This window comes from Dermochelys coriacea, chromosome 27 (genome assembly GCF_009764565.3).
Source record: "Dermochelys coriacea isolate rDerCor1 chromosome 27, rDerCor1.pri.v4, whole genome shotgun sequence".
Taxonomy (NCBI): domain Eukaryota; kingdom Metazoa; phylum Chordata; order Testudines; family Dermochelyidae; genus Dermochelys; species Dermochelys coriacea.
The window spans coordinates 11643793-11662375 of record NC_050094.1 but is presented as its reverse complement, the minus strand read 5'-3'; the positions used below and the strand labels follow the sequence as shown (position 1 = coordinate 11662375).

At 54.6% G+C, this 18583-nt stretch overlaps 1 protein-coding gene across 11 annotated transcripts in view; it reads left to right on the top strand.

The window, feature by feature from the left end:
* The first annotated feature begins 1501 nt into the window (after nucleotides 1-1501).
* The window catches only part of SRCIN1 (SRC kinase signaling inhibitor 1), a 177502-nt gene continuing 160420 nt past the window's right edge, over nucleotides 1502-18583 (top strand). For 9 of the 11 annotated variants that reach the window (XM_043503287.1, XM_038385619.2, XM_038385629.2 and 6 more), the window contains exon 1: nucleotides 1502-1749. In XM_043503287.1, coding sequence (XP_043359222.1) covers nucleotides 1536-1749 — 214 coding nt within the window. In that variant the 5' untranslated portion in view covers nucleotides 1502-1535. Of the gene's footprint in view, nucleotides 1791-18583 lie in introns of all 11 variants that reach the window. The other 2 variants (XM_038385623.2, XM_038385624.2) reach the window with 1 other exon arrangement.

Here is an 18583-nt window from a genome sequence, read left to right as displayed (position 1 = left end):
GATGCACTTCAGTGGAGCTGGAAAAGGCTTCAGCCCCTCAGAGGTTCTCCTAATGGAGCCAGAGATTTCACTCTCTCTGTGCCCGCTGGGCACTCACTCTTCTGACTGAGCAGCTAATACATCTCCATCACGGGAAGATTCCTCCAACCAGGGGAGCGCAGGGGCTCCTCCCAGGCATGCACGGGAGCTGGTCCGTAGCTGGGAGTCCATCCGCAGCGCTGGCTGGCACGGGGAAAGCTGCTCTGGTTTACGCAGGTAAGGATGTTGGTACTCAGACAGCTTCCCCCCGCTCGCTCTCCCTTGTGACAAGCGTGGGCTGGGGGGGAGCCCCTGGCTCCTGCAATCCCAGCGGCATCCGTCCAGCAGCACTGGCTGTTGGGGAGCTCCCAGCTCAGCAGGGGTTGCCTCTGGAGGATGGTGGCATGGGGAGACAATCTCGGCTACCCCAGCCCTGCCCAGGCGTAGAAGGCTGTCTAGCAGGGTCACAGGAGTGATTATTGAATGTTCTTGTGCTCTCAGAGGTGGTCTTTCATTGATTTCCTTTTGGAGAGGCAATGTGACCTAGTGGGTAGGGCGCTAGAGTGGAATCAGCAAAGCTGGGTTTTTTCCTGGCTCTCGGGCAAGTCATTTCATTGGTTCCCCTGCCCCCCTCTTTATCTGTCTCCAGTGCTTAATTTGTAAGGAAAATGGTGCTAGGGCTCAAGCATTTTTCTGTGTTTTACCTTCATAACTGATGAGGCAAGCCTAATGGTGCTAGAGCTCCACCCTGGCCCAAATTAAGCACCGCCTGTCTCATCTCTTTTGATCGTAAGCTCTTTAGGGCAGGAGTGTGCCTCGCTAGGCACACCTGCCACCACGCTGCCCCAATCTCATTTGGGGGTTCTAGGTGTGACTCTAATATTATATATCAATTCCCATCTGCCCCCCGGGGCAGGGGGGCATTCATGGTGGCTTATGCAGGCAGTGTGTAATGGCCAGATGATGGCCAGGCCATCTCTGAGACATAACTGACAGCTGTCAATACTATCTGGGGAAGCGATCAACAAAAGGAGCTCTGCTGATGTGGTTTCCACCCCCATCTTTTGCTGAAATTGTTCCTGATCGACCTTTAGAGCTAAATCAGTAGCTGTTCCTATGACGGGCTGGTGGGGGATTCTGACCAAATGCCCCCCCATGGAGAACAAATTAGATTTTGTTGTACCCCACAGGTATGCAGTGGAAATGTGAAGGCTGTGTCAGGAGCCCATGTGTGTAGGGGAGATCCTATGCTGGCTAAGAAGAAAGTGGCCCATTATTAACAGTTTGCAACTCCTGCAGTGTGGGCGAGCCGGACGGTGGGATATTTATCAACGTATCCGACATGGCCTTGCCTCCTGGGTCCTGCTGCCTCTGCCGGAACCAGCGGTAATTACACGCTGCCCTTATTATCATAATATCCTCCTGGCATTTAGACTAGACACCTATCTCGGAATAAAATGTAGGGGCCTTTAAGCGAGAGGGACAGATCTCCCAGCACATTAATCTGTCATCAGCTAATGTGTCTCCCATTTGATCCTTTGTACATCGCCGAGCCGAGCACACACGCACGCGCTCCCACTCTCACACGCTCCCTCTCTTGCACTCCAGCCTGCGGTCTCCCATGGTTGGCTGGGCCTGAGCCCCTCGGAGAAAGAAAGAAAGAAAGAAAGAAAAAGCCAAGGAAACGAGCGAGGAAAGCCCGGGCGATAATGGGAAATACACCCTCTCAAGGCATGTCACTCTCACTATGTGCACCCATTCTTAAGTAGCAGGTATTTTTTTTTTATTTGTGTGTTTTTGTTTTCTCCCCCCTCCCCTCCAACTGCTGGTACGGTGTGGTGATGCTGTGGGGAATTGGTGCTGCTGATGCCAGAGTGGTTTGCTTTGAAGCTGAACAGAGGAAGATCAGGTGGGGGTGGGGGATCTTGCTTTTAAAAGGGGGGGGGGATTAAGCCCCCTCCATGCAGTGACAAGATAGGACTCTCCGGCTACCCCCTCACCTGGGGGGAATGGCTGCAGATGTGGGGTGGGGGACTGGGCTACCAGGGGATGCTGGCTGTCAGATGAAGGCAGCAGAGGGTGCTAATCTGGAGCTTGTGGCCACCGCTGGTTTTCAGTGTTGTGCTGTTGTCAGGGCTGCCTGGCTCCAAGGGGATAAAGTATCTATAGGACCTGCTGTCCTAGAAACGTTGCCAGAATGAGTTGTATTTTTTTTTGGTGGTGGTGGAGGGGTAGGAAGGACGACCAACGGGTGTGCTTTTCTCTCTTGCCTTACAGCAACGTGGTTTAAGTGCTGTGCTGTTTGCTGGTTGAGCTGGGGTCTGAATTTCCCTTTCTTTCCCTGGGCTGGTGGTGATGCCGTCTGCTTCATTAAATAACCGAGACAGATGGGGTGCGGGAGGGTGGGGGCTGGTTGGTTGGTTAATGCCTGGTTTTTTGGCTTTTTCCAAGTGGGTGGTGGTGATCAAAGGCAGTTTGCAGAGCAGACAATCTGGCTGCAGGTCGCCCGGGTGAGTTATTTTAAGTGTCCTTTAAGGAGGTGGAAAAATATGGCACATCGCAGGTTTTGGGGGGGAGGAGGGAAACTTAAAATAACTCAAACCACTCGCCCCCTTCGCCGCCGTGACTTGTGGTCGCTTTGCTCCTGGCCCGTGTGCAGAATAGGAAAAGGCACATTGTTCCCGGCGTTGGGTTGTGTGTGAGTTGGTGTGGTGCCAAGGCAGGGGTGTTCTTCACAAAGGGGTGTGTGTGTGTGTGCGTGCGCGCAAACTTCACCATCAGGTTCCCAGGGTGTTGCCATACCAGCCCCAAATTCATGCCGTGGGGCTTGCCGGATGTGTGTGGGTTTGGTTGGAACCCCCAGCTCTCCTCCCCAGTGCTGGCAGGGGAAGCAGGAGCCAGTAGGAGGAGAAGAGATGGATTTCAAGGTGGGAAGAGGAGAGGGATATGCTGGTTGCTAGGGCCCCCTTTCTTTTTATTTTTTCTCCGCTTGGGCTTTAGCTCTGGCATGTCTCTGTCGCTCTCTCTCTGGGCAGGTTCCCAGACAGGCAGTATTTTCTCTTTTGTTCCCTGCTCTTTCCCCCCTGGCTGTGCACCAGTGCTTTCGTGGTGCTGCCTGCAGGGCCCTGGAGGCCGGGCTCGATCTCTGATGGAAGTTCTGTCAGACCGGACCTCTGCCTCTGAGGACCCACGGCTTGCTCCGCCAGCAAGCAACCCCTCAGTGGTAGGGTGCAGGAAGGGAGGTGCTGCCCTCCTCCCCTCAGAAAACAGGCTGCCATAGTCTGAGGAGAGGCAGGGTACATGAGATTCCCTAAAAAAAAAAAAAGGGGGGGGGGATGAGGGTCACTGGAAGCAGCAACTGCAGGACCCCGCCCCGTCCCCGAGTGAGACCACTTACGGGGCATTGTTTGGTGTCAGAGCTGGGAGAATGTTCCCCCTCCACTTGTGATTGTCCCATACCTGTTGCTGGCCCAGCCCAAGGCTCCGCGTTCACGACTGCTCCCTCGAGACGGCCGCTGGCACTGGCTCCTGACATCTATGCCGTCTAAGCCAGCTGGTGCTGCCCTTTCAGGAAAGCAGCACGTTGCCGAGGTGTGTTTAAACCAGGCATGCAGATTGTAGGTGCTCTCGTGTGCCCTTATCGGTCCCCTGCTCTCCCAACCCTGCTGTGTTCACATAGGACCAAGAGCATGGTGCCCTGGGAGGCTGAAGCCTGTCATGTCATCCCAAAGCAGGCCCACCTTGCCTGGAGGATGTGGAAGTGCCAGTGTAACACTGACAGACCCCAGTCGGCAGTGGGTGGGATCAAACCTGGGACTTCTGGAGCTCACTGCACGAGTCTCTACTGCATGAACTAAAAGCCACGGGGCTCTTAGCCAAGGCTGTAGCAGACTCATTAATCTTTAAGTGGGCTGGGTGCCACAACACCACACCCAGGCAGTGTGTGGGTTACCCCAGTGCCATGGCTGGCCCGGGTGGTTATTGCAGCCCCAGCCTGTGTTCTTTCCTCCTCCTTAACGATTACAGTCCTAGTTATTTCCTCAAAACCATCCCTGGAGCACCCAGCCTTCAAAGACCTTTGGAAATGTATCCAGACTTGCTTCCTGACAAACCCTGGATTCCCCGGGTGACTAGCTTGTGGACTGCAACCTGCATGGGCGACACATGAACTGCCTGCTGGGGAAGGCTAGCCCCCAGTCCCGCCCCTTCTGCCTGAGGCCCTGCCCCTTCTGTGCCTCCCCAGCCCAAAGCCCCCACTACCACAGCTGCTGGCCCCCGCCCCAGGCTAGTGCCCCCAGCCTATGGTACCCACCTATGGGGAGGAGAAGGGGGCTGGTGGCTATAAGTGCTGGCTAATGGCTTTGTGCAGGGGGGGGGTCTTATTCACTATCCAGCCAGGAGTTAGACTCCTCCTCCCTGCTCTAGGATTGGGAGGGGATCATGTCTGTTTGTTCAGTCCTGGGTGCCCCCTAATACAGCTCCACCCTGCGGCCTTTAAAAGTCTGCTTTTACCCTAGTTCACAGAGCCACTGTCAGCAATAGGCACCCCTGAGCTGGTGTGGCTGAGGCCTATTGTGTAATGCTGCGGCTGTGGTTTTGAGAGGCAGGATGGTCATGTGGTTAAGGCACTGGACTGGGCGACGAGATCAGGGTTTAATCCCCAGCTCTGCCACTGACTCCCTGTGTGACCTGGGAAAGTCACTTAATCTCTCTCTGCCTCACTTTCCCCATCTGTAAAATGGTGGATAATAATCCTTCCTTTCTCACCCGGTCTGTCTAGTTAGACTATCAGCTCTTTGGAGCAGGGGCTGTCTCTTGTGCGGCGCATGTGGGGCATCGATCGTGGTTGGAGGCCTCTGGAGTGACTCTGATACAAAGAACAGTGGTAATAATTTGTACCATCTGCACTAGCACTTGCATTTTCTCCGTGCTGGTTCATGGACTCATTGCTGACAGCTTCTGTCAGTTTCCTAGTGTTGCAAGGGGTCCTGGAGTCAATAGCCTTAGCTGCAGTGAGAAGTGTAGTTTGGCTTTTTGTCCCTTCAGTCCTGGGTTTACCTGACTGCGTTCCACTAGCAAAGCCCCAGCTGTGGGATGGTCCACCCGCTCCTGGAGTGAAAGGTCCATTCCCTTTCCTGTGGTCACTTCTCTCCCGTAACGGTCCATCTCGTCCTGAGGAAGAGAACCTCGTGGGATGCCACGCACTGCAGCCGCAGCCGCTGAGGTAGCTTATTAGCATCAGATGTTTAGAAGACCCTTTGGAGCTAGCCTTGGTACCGGGCAGTTGAGTGAATCCACTATATCAAAGAGCCCCATTGTAACCCAGCTAGTGTGGGGAATGCGGACAGCTCCCTCTGCCTTTTGTGGGGGTGGGGGGGTATAAAACCCCAGCAACCCAGGATTTAATTATAGAAACCGATTCTTCTTTGCTGTACATTGATCTGTCCTGTGCAGTCGTTGTCAGAGAGTGCACAGCTGCTTCCCACCCTCCCCCAGTGAAACGACCTCCCAGTGCACACACGCTAGCCTTTGTGCTGCCAATTGCAGTCAAGGACGGGGAGGGAAGAGGGCCGACCTCCTGAGCAGCTGGGGGAGTTGGGAGGATGGGTGGGGGGGAAGAGGATTTCCTTTTAGGCTCAGAGGAGGTGGCAGGTGGGAGATGGAAATAGGTGTCCCCAGAGTGCTGAATGCATAGATAAGCTTCAGTGTGTGTGTGTGTGTGTGTGTGTGAAAGGTGGCAGTACTGGAGAGTAGAAAGTGTGGTGTGTCGGGATGATGGGGAACATGGAAGGGGAGGATGTTTGGGGTGTGCTGCAAAGTGGCCAGGCTGCATAGGTGTGTGCACTGTAGCAGATAGGGCTGTGCGCTGCATAACCCTCCCCTCTGTCCCGTTCCTGTTCCGTGTTGCACTGACAGACCCGTGAACAGCCTCCCTCATCCAGGCCCCACCAAGCAGCATCCATCCAGGATAACGTGTCCTCCCCTCACTAGTTTTTGACAGTCTCCTCTGACTCCCAAAAGCAGAAATTGCCTCTCTCGCATATCCTGATGTCCCCACCGCTGCCCCCTTTGCAGCCACTGCCTGCATACTCTGCCAGTCGCCCCCAGACGCTCGCTGTGACTGTGAGATGGGCCTGTCCTGCAGGGCTCTTCTCTGGCAAGATCACAGGGCTCGGGTGGGTGGGCAGGCCCTCACTACAGGCCCTTCTGCCTGGCTGTCTCTCTAATCTCTCAGGGATGGGAGGACAGCCTTGTTGGCTTGATGTCTCCCTTCGATAGGCTGGGCCTGTTCCCTGCTACTTCACAAAGCCGATCTCTTCCCTGATTGTTGAAGGACACTCACCCCACCGGTCCTCAATGCCCTTAAATGGGATGTAGCTGAGATGTTGGACTGTCATCAAAGCAGTCTGAGGAGAGCCAAGGCTCATCCCCCTGGGGGTTTGGATCAGGGGAGGCGAAGGGGGGCTCTCTGCAACCTAGGGTGTTGGAACTGTGGCTGGAACTGGAACTGAGTTGCCTAGTCTCATTGTGGGTTGGGAAGTTCAGCTTGATCCTCCTTGGGCTCTTTCCATTTTGGAGAGGCTGGGGAGGGGTGCAGCAGAAGGAAGGAGCCAAAATGTGTTGGGAGGGAAATGCCCCCCAGGTGGTCTATAGACTGCTTCTGTTTGTGCCAGCCGAGTCCCTTTATCCCTGCTGCATGGCAAGGTTTGCACTTCAGCTGGAAACCTGTTTGACCATCAAAGCCATCAAATTACCCTTGGGCTGGGGAAGATGGAAAACACCATTTCAAAGTGCAGGGAGCTGGAGGGCAAAGGCTGATATAAACAAACTTTGCAAGCCCGTTGGAGAGGGCCGTAACTCCCTGCAGTCTGTAAGGTTTGCCTCTCCCTGTGACAGTCTATTTCATTACATTCAGGTTCTTGTATTGTGCCCATCACCTTGGTCTCTGACCATATTAAGCAACGTGACTAGTATGTCACAGATGGGGTTGGTTCTTTCTTCTATCTTCCCTGCTTACAACAGCCCTTCTGGAGAAGTGGCAGAGTGTGGGCCTGGCCTCACCCTGTTGAGAGCTCTGGGCATGTTGATAGCCTGGGTCAAGCCATGCTGTGTGCGGGGCCGAAGAAACGAGGCAGAGCATGGATCCTGAACCTGGTTTGACTCCGGCTCTGCAAGGAGAGAGATACCCCACCCACAGCCAACCCTATGCTGTGACCTGGTGCCCCAGGGGAGCTTTGCTCATGCAGCTGGACTGCACTTTTGAAAGCTTCCTCAGGGCAGGTGATATGTTGGCAGGGGTAGGAGGACATCTTACAGCTTCCTATCCTGTCCTGAAGGCGCTAGCACAATGGGGAGAGACCATGCATGGGAACAGGGTGAGCCTTTTTCCAGCACTCTGTCTGGTTTGGAGTGGGGATGTGGGTGTGGCACTGTACCTGCTTCCAAGGCTGCTGGGGTTTACTCCAGTGATCTAATGCATATGCTCTCCCAAGGGGGAAGCTCATGTCTCCTCTCACAGAACTGGCCACCTCTGCTGGGGAGAGGGAAACGTGGGCTTTTTCACCTCCTACCCACCCCCTCCAAAAGCCCCACCCACTGGGCTAGGGGCTACGGTCCTCCTGCCTTTCCATGCTGCCGGCTGGGGGAGGAATCTTGGTGAGGAAAAGCCAGTCACCTTAGAGCTCCCCTTGTTCAGCCTGAGCCCAATGCTGAGCTGGGATCCTCCCCCATATAGTTCATATTCTACCCAGATCTGGAGCAGCCGCTGTCCCCATCTGTGTAGCCTGCTAGCTCCGATTCCTCATGCCACCCTGCTAAGAGGACCATATTTCCCAAGGGAAAACAGGACATCCCTAGCTGCTTGCCCAAGGCCCCCCCTCCCCAAGGCTGTTGCTGGCCGTTAGATCTCTGCGTGCCCCTGCATGAGGCAGTCGCTGGTCGTTGCCACCCTGCTGGCCCCTGCATGCTGGATTGCTGCCCTCCCCTCCCAGCCCTGTCCCACCCCATGTGGGGCTGGCATCTCCGCTTCCCCCCCATGTTCCATCGCACCTCACTTTTTGGACAAAAGTGGGCATTTGTCCCATTTGCTTAAGCCAACTGATCAAAACCGGGACAAATGCACACTTTAGCACGCCCCCCCCCCCAAAAAAAATTAGGACAGGACTTAAAAAGGGACTGTCCTGGCCCAAAGGGGACGTATGGTCACCCTACACCCTGCATATCCCATGAGGACACCTTCTCCCACCAGCGGTAAAGACACAGGGGGCTGGAAGGTGGTTCGTGTGTGTGTGTGTGTGTGTGTGTGTGGCTTGCTTTTCCCCTATCAACTGTGCTTGCTACCCAGCCAAGGTCCTCATTAAAACCCTCCCCCAGCCACTCGCCTACTGGCAGGGCTGGGGCTGCAGGTGCAATGATGCTCAACGAGACACTCAGCGAAGGAGCTTAAATGCTTGTTAAACAAAAAATTACTCATTTGCTTCCATGGGGGGGGTGGGATAATGAAATTTTGCTGTCAGCTATTTTTATTTTATTTTTTTCCCCTCCTGCTGCACGAGTTCCACTCTCCAAATACATGCAATTGAAGGGTTTCTTAATTTTGTTTCAAAGAGACTGGCTGCTGGAGGGGCTGGGGCGGGGGGGTAGGGTAGAAGAGGAGGGAGTGGAAAAAAACAACTTGTGTGTTTTTGGCAGCTTTTGTTTTTTCCATGCAGTAATGGTCTGATGACGGGGGGAGGGTGGCAAAGGAGATGATGCACATGACTTCCACGGCATCTCATCGCTCCAGCCCTGACAATCCAGTAGCTGCCACCCAACCAAGGGTGAATGTCACAGAGCAACTGGGCGTGAAAAGGGGGGAAAAAGAAATCCTTCACTTCTGTCATGGCTCCGCTCCAGTCCCGTGACCCTTATGCTCCCGCTGTCAAGGAGCGTAATCTCACAGTCAAGTCTTCTCTAGGAGACCTTCTTGGAAAACCCATGAGATCCGTGGCCCTCTAGCTAGCTAAAGTACTTCTCTGCCCCCCCATCACTGTCGTGTCAGAGCCCCTCATGGTCTGTAGTGTATTTCTGTGCTACTCCCCCATTTTACAGATAGGGAACTGAGGCACAGCAACTCAGGCTAGACCTACCTGCGCTGGCTTCAATTTAGTTAGCACAGGTAAAAGTAGCAGTGAAGAAGCAGTGGCGTGGCCTGCCTGGAACCCTGGGCCCATACATGCGTTCCCAGCCCCCACTGCCATGTCTTCTCTGCTATTTTTAGCCACATTAGCTGGGTTAAAGCTATTGGGCCTAGGTCTGGCTGAGCCACACCCACGCAACGGCTTGCAGCCGAGATGTACGCTCAGGGACATGCCCAAGGCTATGCAGGAAGTTTGTGGCGGAATGGGGAGCTGAATGCGGTGACAAGTGCCAAGCTCCCATCCCACCTGCTGGGCCATCCATTCGCTCCGCAGTCAGTCCTGAGCCGAACGCCCCAGCAGGGAGCTAGGGGAGGTCACTGGGCTCGCAGAGAAACTGTAAAACAGGCTCTGATGAATACCCCATGGCCCTTAACACCCCGATTCCACCCTGATTCCAAGGGGAATTCGTAGGCTTAATGATGGTTCCTTTCCTGTTCTCATACATCTCTGTAGTAATGGCTGGTAGATCTGCACCATCTAAGCTGGAGGGCTGGAGCCGCAGCGGGCTGGGGCTGAGTCTTGCTCACTTAAAGTTTCCTCCTTGTGGTTTTATTCTAGGGGTCCTTAGAGCACCCAGCAAGAAGAACAAAGCCCCCCCACCCCCCTAGAAAATCCCCTAGCCAACTGTCGTGGTGCTTCTGCCCCCTGTTGCCTCAGGAGCTCAGCGCCTCGAATATATTTATCCCTATAATGCCCCTGTGGGGTTATCCCCATGGTACAGCTCAGGAGCTGAGGCACTGAGATACTAAGTGATTTGTACAAGGGCCCACAGGGACTCTGTGCTAGGGCAGGGAACTGAGCCCAAGTCCAAGACTAACCAGTGGGCCATCCTCCCAGGCCTAAGATATGACCCAGCCATGTAACATGAACTCCTGTCTTCTCTGGAGGGAATTGACCCCTATGTTGCGGGGCCTATTCCTGGAGTTAGGGTCCTCCCCACCTTTGCAGAGCTGGCTGTATGCCCCAGCAGGAGCCGCCAGCCCTTGGGGTGTATCTGGGGCAGGAAGGGGTCATGGCAAGGACATTCCTACACCCTAGCTGTTCCCAGCTGCCGGAAGAGCTCCGGGGGCCTTGGCAGCTTGGACACAAGTTAGGGCAGCCCTCAGAGCTGCTGAAGCTTATGTTAGGGGCTGAACTGACCAGGGCAGCTACGCCACTGAAACGCAGCCACAGAGGGGTTTTCTGTCTGTCGTCCCCCCCACCACCACCCTATCCCTCCAGCGAGGGGCAGTGCTGACATTCTTCCATCCACCTGGTGGTGTCTACACTGGGGCTTAACAACATGAGTTCTATACCCCTGAGCGACATATCTGGGTGGAACTAAGTTTGAGTTGTAAAACCAGGCCTGAGTAGGGTGACCAGGTAGCAAGTGTGAAAAATCGGGTTGGGGGTGGGGCGTAATAGGAGCCTATGTAAAAAAAGACCCCAAAATCGGGACTGTTCCTATAAAATCAGGACATCTGGTCACCCTAGGCCTGAACCAGTCTAAAGGGGTCTGCGGTCTGGAGCTCTTTCTCCTACTTTCCCATGGGTCGGAGGTGGATTGGCATAGTGACAGGGGAACCCTGAGCCGGGAGGAGAGCCCCAGCAAGAGGCCGCTGTGAAAATAATCCAGCTCCCCTTAGCCTGATGCACTAGCTCAGAGTGTCAGCAGTCAGCCCAGCCCAGCCGCAGGTGTGGTGTGATGTCTCCTGTGTTCATAACCCCACAAACGCAGCTGCTACACTTGTTTGTGAGTTGCCCTTCCTGGAGAGGGCAAGAGGAGTGGGGTGTGTGTGTGTGGGGGGGGTTCTAGGTAGCCAGAATGGCTTTGGTGGGGGTTAGGAGAAGGAGCAGGGTGGAAGTGAGTTTGCCAGCGTGAACGAGGATGGCTCAGCACAGCTGGGTGGCAGAAGCTATTTCGTGTGTAACCTGTGGAATAGTTTTTTTTTCCCTTGCTACGGACGCCCTCTTCGACCTCTTCTCTGGCTGAGCCTGCAGACGGTCACTTTGGCTGACATCGTCAGATCTCCACCGTCCCCAAGTTTATATATTTCAATTACATCCCATTGAAAGCCTTCCTGTTTTAATTGGCTCCCTAGATTTATAGACTTCCGCCTTACCGCTTGTCTATTGACTCAGGTCCAGGATCCACCTTTCTTTTCCTTTGAGTCTTCTCATCCCTTCCATGGGCTGTGGCATCCATATCCTACTCCAGATCTGACCTGGGACTTGTACCCTCTAAAGCTACTGTCCCCTCTCACTACTGTCATATCAAACATGGCCTCTCCATCACGTAACCTATTTAAAATCAGAGCAGAGAAAGTGCCCTAGGGTAGAATCCTGGCCTGGATGCCCGTGAGATCTCATAAGGATATTTCCCTCCAGGCCACTCATTGCAATCTCAGTCTGTGACTGTCCCATGCAACGTTCAAAGGGATGCTGCTCAGCCATTAGTCACTGACCCTACCTTGGGGCTGCTCTAGCTTCTGCGATTCCCATCTGCCCATGCGTCAGGTGCCTAAGCACTAGCTAAGGCAGGTGGTGGAGGGGTAATCTGCTACTTACGAGTCTCCGCCTTTGTCTGAGCCATTGAACTGGGCGCACTGACAACTCGCTGCTCCTCTACTACAGCATTGTCCACTGTCCCTGCCAGGGAGAGCCGGGCCAGTGGCTTTTAGCTTCCAACTTTGCATCCTCTCCGTTCCCCAGAACATGGGATGCTTTCCTCACGACTGCCCTGTGATTACAGGCTTCAAAATCTCATCTCAGGTGCTCTTGCTATTGTTCTCATTTAATGACCTGTTCGTTGGGGGAGAATGGGGGGGCCCTAAAGCCCCAATCTACGGTCACAGGGTAAGTCAGAGGCAGAGCTGGGAACCGGAGTGGGATGTGGGAGAGGCTCAATTCCCAGCCCTGCCACAGATCTCCTGTGTGATCCTGCATGAGTCACTCGGGGCCATATTTTCAATAGCACCAAAGTGATTTAGGAGCATCCGTCCCCTGGGCTTCCAGTGGGATTTAGGCACTTTTGAAAATGTTACTTGTGATCTCTCCATAAAATGGGGCTAATAATACCTCCTAGGTATGTCTTCTGTCTTCAGATTGTGTGCTCTTCAGGGCAGGGTCTATCTCTCGCTGTGTACGTACAGCGCCTAGCACGGTCAGGTCTTGATCTTAAGGTACATCTACACTTATGGCGGCATGTATGGGCAGAATACAGTGCTCTATGCTACTGAACATCCAGGGTATATCTCCTACCTGGCTCTCAACACACCCAAGCAGCACCTTCTATGTCTGTGCTGCTGTTTTTAGCCATGTAGTGTCCCCACTGCCTCCCCGGTGCTGGAACCTCTCCCCACCGGAGGGAAAGACTCTGGCAGGGCGGGAGGAAGTGGGGGGGGAAGGCTCCGGCAGGGAGGGAGGAAGTCAGTGGGGGAAAGGCTCCGGCAGGGAGGGAGGAAGTCGGTGGGGGAAAGGCTCTGGCAGGGAGGGAGGAAGTGGGGGGGGAAAGGCTCCGGCGGGGAGGGAGAAAGTGGGGGGGAAAGGCTCCGGCGGGGAGGGAGGAAGTGGGGGAGGGAAAGGCTCTGGCAGCAGACAAAGGCCTTTCACTGCAGCATGTTGCTACACGTGCAGTGTCTGTTCTCTACACGCTGCCCTAAGCGTAGACATAGCCTGAGTCAGGATCTCTAGGTGCGGCTTTAAGAGAAACAAGTTCGGGTCCCCTGCTGTCGGCTAGTGGAGAGCTGGGCCCAGCAGCCATTTCCGAACCTTGCAAAAGGGCAGGAGCAGTGCTGCTCTCCCGTCCCCCCGTTCCCCGCTGTCTCCGCAGGCTCTAGGCAGGGCTGGAAATACCATCCATTTGTCTGAGAAGAGGCAGCAGCAAGGCCTGGTCTGAGTGACACAGTAATAGGGGGTGAAACAACCACCTGTCAGTTGACTTTCTTTCCATGGCTGCCATTACGTTTGACAAGGGGAGAATCGGAGATAAATCAACAGTCCCATCCCCTGTTATTTGGAGCAGCGCTGTCATGGCACTCGGGGCTTTTCATTTGCCCGGGCGGCTTTATGTTAAGGAACCAGACTCGCGCTCAAAATAAAAGTCATTTTAGATTTTCATGCATGGAAAAATCCAGCACTTTCCTCCTGCTATTATTAGAGTCCAATCTCCGGGGCGGGGGGGGGAGGGTGAGACACGAGGGCTCGGATGAAGCATCTGACCCCAATGGAGAAGGCCGGCTGGCACTGTGTGTTTGTCTGGGCCCACGGTGTGATGCCGGGATCTCTGCAGCACCAGGCGCTGAAAGCCACCCACATGGAAAGCCAAGGTTTGGAAGTGACCACTGAAGTCTGGGCCTTCAGTATAGCCACATGGCGGGCTGAGTGTGTTGGAGGTGACCATGTTACCTAGAGGGTTGGGATAGGTTAGACCTAGATTCTCTTCCTGACACTGACTTTTAGGCAAGTCGCTTAATCTTTCTGTGCCTCAGTTTACCCATCAGTAAAACAGGGAGGATGGCGTCTAATTCCCAGCGGGGTATGTGCGTGAGTTTATAAAGCACTTTGAGATCCTAAAATAAAAGGCCCCTGTGGAAGCTCAAAGCACGGTGCTCTCATGAAATGGGAGGGTGGATGCACAACCAGCAAGGTGAAGCTTGGAGGAAATCCCCTCTCAGTGGCAAACCAACAGGCCCCAGTGGCCATTGCTAAGCACCGTGCTCGGCCTTTGAATGTTTCCTGTTAAGTTTTTGATGGTTGTTTTCCGGGAAGGAGAGAAACCAGCTGACTGCGTGCGAAGCTCTGCTCCCCCTGTGATCAGCGTCTCTTCTCGGCAAGAGAGGCAGGCGGCTGGGGAATGCCAACTTCTCCAAGGAAAACTGTTCATGCTGATTGCTGTGGGGAAGTTAGCTGGCTGGCAGAAGAGGGGATGGCTAGTTTCGATTCTGCCCTTACGCAGGCAAAACTCCCCATTGACCTTCAGGGAGACCTTTGCCATCCCCAACCCCCCATCATGCAGCTGATATCCTGGCCCAGGAGAACCGAGAGGGGTTCTCCACCCCTCCCATCACCCTTAGGGATCGCTGCTCCTGTTCTGTGTTCAGCATTTCCTTTGCTCAGGAAGCAGAGCTCTCCAGGGCACGACCACAGCCTGCTGGCCCAGAGAATGAGGCGCTGGGATTAGGAATTTAGCCAAGAGCTCCCACGGGGCGGTGCTGGTTAATGCTGCGAGGGTGGCCCAGCATTGTACGTGCCGGACATGGTGATTGCGCCAGTGTTTTCCTTTGGTCTGAGTCTGGTTTCCACAGCACGGTACCCCAAAGAGAGGAGACGGTTCTTCAGTCTGCCCGGCTTGTTAGGAGAAAAGGACAAGCTGGGATCATTTGGGCATCTCTTGCCTAATCAACTCCCCTACCACTGCAGTGGCCTCACATGTCGGTGGCACGTCGAGAATGCAGCGGGGAGGCGTGATTTTCAGCCCAGGGAGGCCGAGAGTAGAACTGGCAGCGTGGACAGTGCAGCGCTGGCCGTGGTCCGGGCTAGCAACCCGAGCTCGGACCCAGGGGGTCGGGCAGGCTTGGACTCTGGCAGCTAACCTGAGCTGCTGCCGGGACTACCATGTCCGCACAGAGCTAGTGCGAGTCTGTCTGGCCACACTGGGAATCCGGCTGCAGTGTAGACGTAACCTTGGTCTTCCCTGTTCTGTGCCTGTGGCACAGAACAGTTTAGTCTCCGGAGAGCTGGAATGCTTTAGTCAAAGTCATTGGGTTTCAGATGGGGGGGATCTGGGTGAAATGTAATGGCCTGTGATGTACAGATCAGACTAGAGCTACTGCTCCCTTCTAGCCTTAAACTCTGACACTGTGAAACTATGTCCTAGGAAGTGCTGTGGGAGTGGGGCAGATTGAGGGAGAGAGCCAGGCTGGTCTTGTCATGAAGGCACTGTACTAGAGCCTGGAAGATTTCTCTCTGTGACCTTGGGCCAGCCACTTAATCCTTCTGTGCCTTGATTTTTCTCATTTGTGTGGTGGGGATGTAAACAAGTCTCCCTTGGGTGTTTCGCTCACCTGGTGGGAGCCCCTGGACATGCCCAGTTATAAACACTGGGTGGAACCCCCTCAGGGCCCCATCTCTCATCCTTGCAGGTGAACGCTGTCCTTTCTAGGCCTTCTATTTCTTTACAAGGGGAGAACCAAAAAGGAAACCAACGTTCCAATGCAACTGAGAATAAACTCTTCCCAGGGTCGGCTCCAAAGGGAAAAAGGGCCAGCGCTACCCCCTGAATTCAGGAGGGGCCTACCTAGCAGATTTACAGGAGTCCTTCTGGCCAGGTCACCAAATCCGGCTCTCCCTGGGAGTTTGCTGCACTCCTTGTAGGGCTGGGGGTGGGGTCTCAGGCATGGGAGCTCCTCCTGCTGTTTCAGGAGCCACTTCTGGCTCTGGATGTCCTCCCCTGCCATTGGCGGCATCTTCCTCCTTTCTAAAGGCCTCCTCCCTATCATGCATGAGTAGAGTAGTGTGGATGTGTTAACACAGCTGGAGACCCAGGTCCCACACTTGTAAACCCAGGTTTATAGTCCAGTGTGGATGCTCAAAAATAGGCATGAAACACTGAGTCCACGAGCCCCGCCCCCCGCTTGGTCGTCTTAGACTTGAAACTCTTCATGGTGGGGCCTGTCTCTCACTCTGTATGTGCAGTACCCCACACAACGACGTGCTGAGCTTAGGGTTTCTCTACACTTAAAATGCTGCAGCACTTCAGTGTGGACGCTACCTACTCCTGTGGGAGAAGTTCTCCTGTTAGCATAGGTAATTGACCTCCCCTTTGACCTGGCGCTGTGTACATTGGGTGTTAGGTCTGTCAGGAGTGTGGGTTTTTCACACCCCTGAGAGGAGTAGCTATACCAATGTAAAATCCTAGTGTAGACGGGTCTTAGTGGGTGCTATTGTATTATATATAAATAAATAGTTGCCTGTCTTGCTTTGGCATCATGTCTAAAGAACCTTGATTCTCCTGCTGATTCTGCTCTGGGATAGGACAGAGAGGGGTCCGATTTTGCTCCTCTTCGTCCCCCCCCAGGCAGTACTGGGAAGAAGCGTATTGGAAGATCAGATTCTACGTCTTCCCCCCCCCCCACTACTGTGTCAATGAACAGCAAACGCTGGTTCCTGGCCATCCAACCGGCAGGCCCGTCTCCTCTTGTCCCCTGCATGGGCCGGTCGCCTGCAGCAGTGTCCGCAAGAGGGTTTCAGATGGTGGGACCCTTTCCAAGGCACCGCTGGGGCGATTAGGACCGTTTTGCTTTCTGGCATTCCCTGTCTGTTTTCATCTTTGCCTTCAGTTCAGACATGTCCCCTGCTGAGCATCCCCAGCACCTGGCGACCTCCTGTTTGTGGCATTGCAGCAGGGATGGAGAGTGTATGCAATGCAGGCAACCTCAGGCCGCAAGGCCAGTGGTGTGTTTGGGGGAGGGGAGGGGAGGGCAGGCCAGGAGGGAAGAGCCTCCGGTGAGGCAGAACCAGCTTGGATGAGTCAGCAATGCAGAGAGGGGGTCAGCAAGGAGCAGGAAATGGAGCAGGACTGCAGTCAGAGCAGGAAGAGAGAGCCAGTGGGTTGTGGTATCCGTCTCCCTGCACTTATGGGTCAAACTCCCCCCCGCCCCATGGCTAGCAGACGCAGCTGAACAACGGCTGCACTGAGACCTTGGTCCTGCCCCATGGTGCGAGGTGGCTGCGTTGCACTGCAACCACGAGGGGAGGCAGGTGTGAGGGGAGTTAAGCGTCGCACTGAGTGCTCGTGGGTGCGTCGACGTTGCATTGTAAACCCAGGTCTGTGGGACCCGGGCTCGCAGACTCAGTGTTTCCAAGCCCATGGTGGAGCGTCCCCACTGCAGGATGAACCTGAGTGTACAGCTGCTGGACCCGGGTGTCTCAGCTGTGCTGACACATCCCTACTGCACTCCACGCACTTGTCTGCAGCTTGACTCCTGTCCCTCCAGGGCTGGGATCAGCAAGGGCTGTTCAGGATCCTGTGTAAAGGTGGAGGACGGGGCTGTGCTAGGAGCCCGATCTGCAGCCAGCCTTTTTTTGGAGAGAGGGGGAGGAATTAACTGCTACTGTGCAGTGAGAGCGGGGCTGTGCATGTGTGTGCGTGCACGTGCGGGGGGAGATCAGTGAAGCTTCACCTGGAATTTGGGCTGAGCCGTCCCCATGAGACCTGCAGGGACGCGCTGCCCACCAGACGCTGCTGGGATTGTCCCTGTTCAAACCAAGGGCTGTAAATGCTTTAGATGAGGAGGGGGAAATAATATCTGGAGTTTGTAGAGGCTGATTGTTCGCATGAAGATCCCCCTCCCGCCCCAACCCCCCCATTCTCTAGTCCCCTGGAGAACGCTGGGAGCGGGGCTGACACACCAGGGCAGGTGCTGGTCACAGCCACAGTCTGGGTTTTCGATGGCCCAAGGAGCTTACTTCTCTCGCCAAGGAAGCCACTGAGCCCCTATGGTTGAGCTTGGGTGATTAGCCTGCCCCCGTCCGAGCCACAACGTCCACACTGATTTTTAGTGCCCTGGTTTGAACTTCACATGCACAAGCCTGACTCCCAGCATCCAGGCAGACAGAATAGAGGCCAGGTGGGAGCTGGGGGAGAGTTCTCCTAGAGCACCTGCCCTAATTAGCCTTACACTGCCCTCCTCTTGCCATCCTGACGTAGGGGACACTGGGCATGAGAAGGGATATACATAGCTCATGCTGCTGTGACATAGCCCCGCTTAGTATCATAGCTAGGAAAGGTTTCAGAGTAGCAGCCGTGTTAGTCTGTATTCACAAAAAGAAAAGGAGTACTTGTGGCACCTTAGAGACTAACAAATTTATTTGAGTATAAGCTTTCGTGAGCTACAGCTCACTTCATCGGATGCATTTGGTGGAAAAAGCAGAGGAGAGATTTAGAGATTCAGATAGCTAGGAAAGATTCTCTAGGGCGGTATGAACATAAGAACGGACCTACTGGGTCAGACCAAAGGTCCATCAAGCCCAGTATCCTGTCTACCGACAATGGCCAATGCCAGGTGCCCCAGAGGGAATGAACAGAACAGGGAATCATCAAGTGATCCATCCCGTCACCCATTCCCAGCCTCTGGCAAACAGAGGCTAGGGACACTATCCCTGCCCATCCTGGCTAATAGCCATTGATGGACCTTAGGGGAGGGGTCTCAGAGACTTTAGAAAGCCCCCCCCCGCAATCCTAGAGCTAATTACCAAACTGGGGCGGTGCAAGTTCCCAGGCCTGCTGGTGCCCGGTTCTCCCGCTGCAATCTCTCTTCCTTCCTCTCGGCCGTTTATATTCAGCTCCATCCCCTAGCCCAGCGTAGCCACGTGAATCCTGCCATCGCTGCTGCTGACCCTCTAAT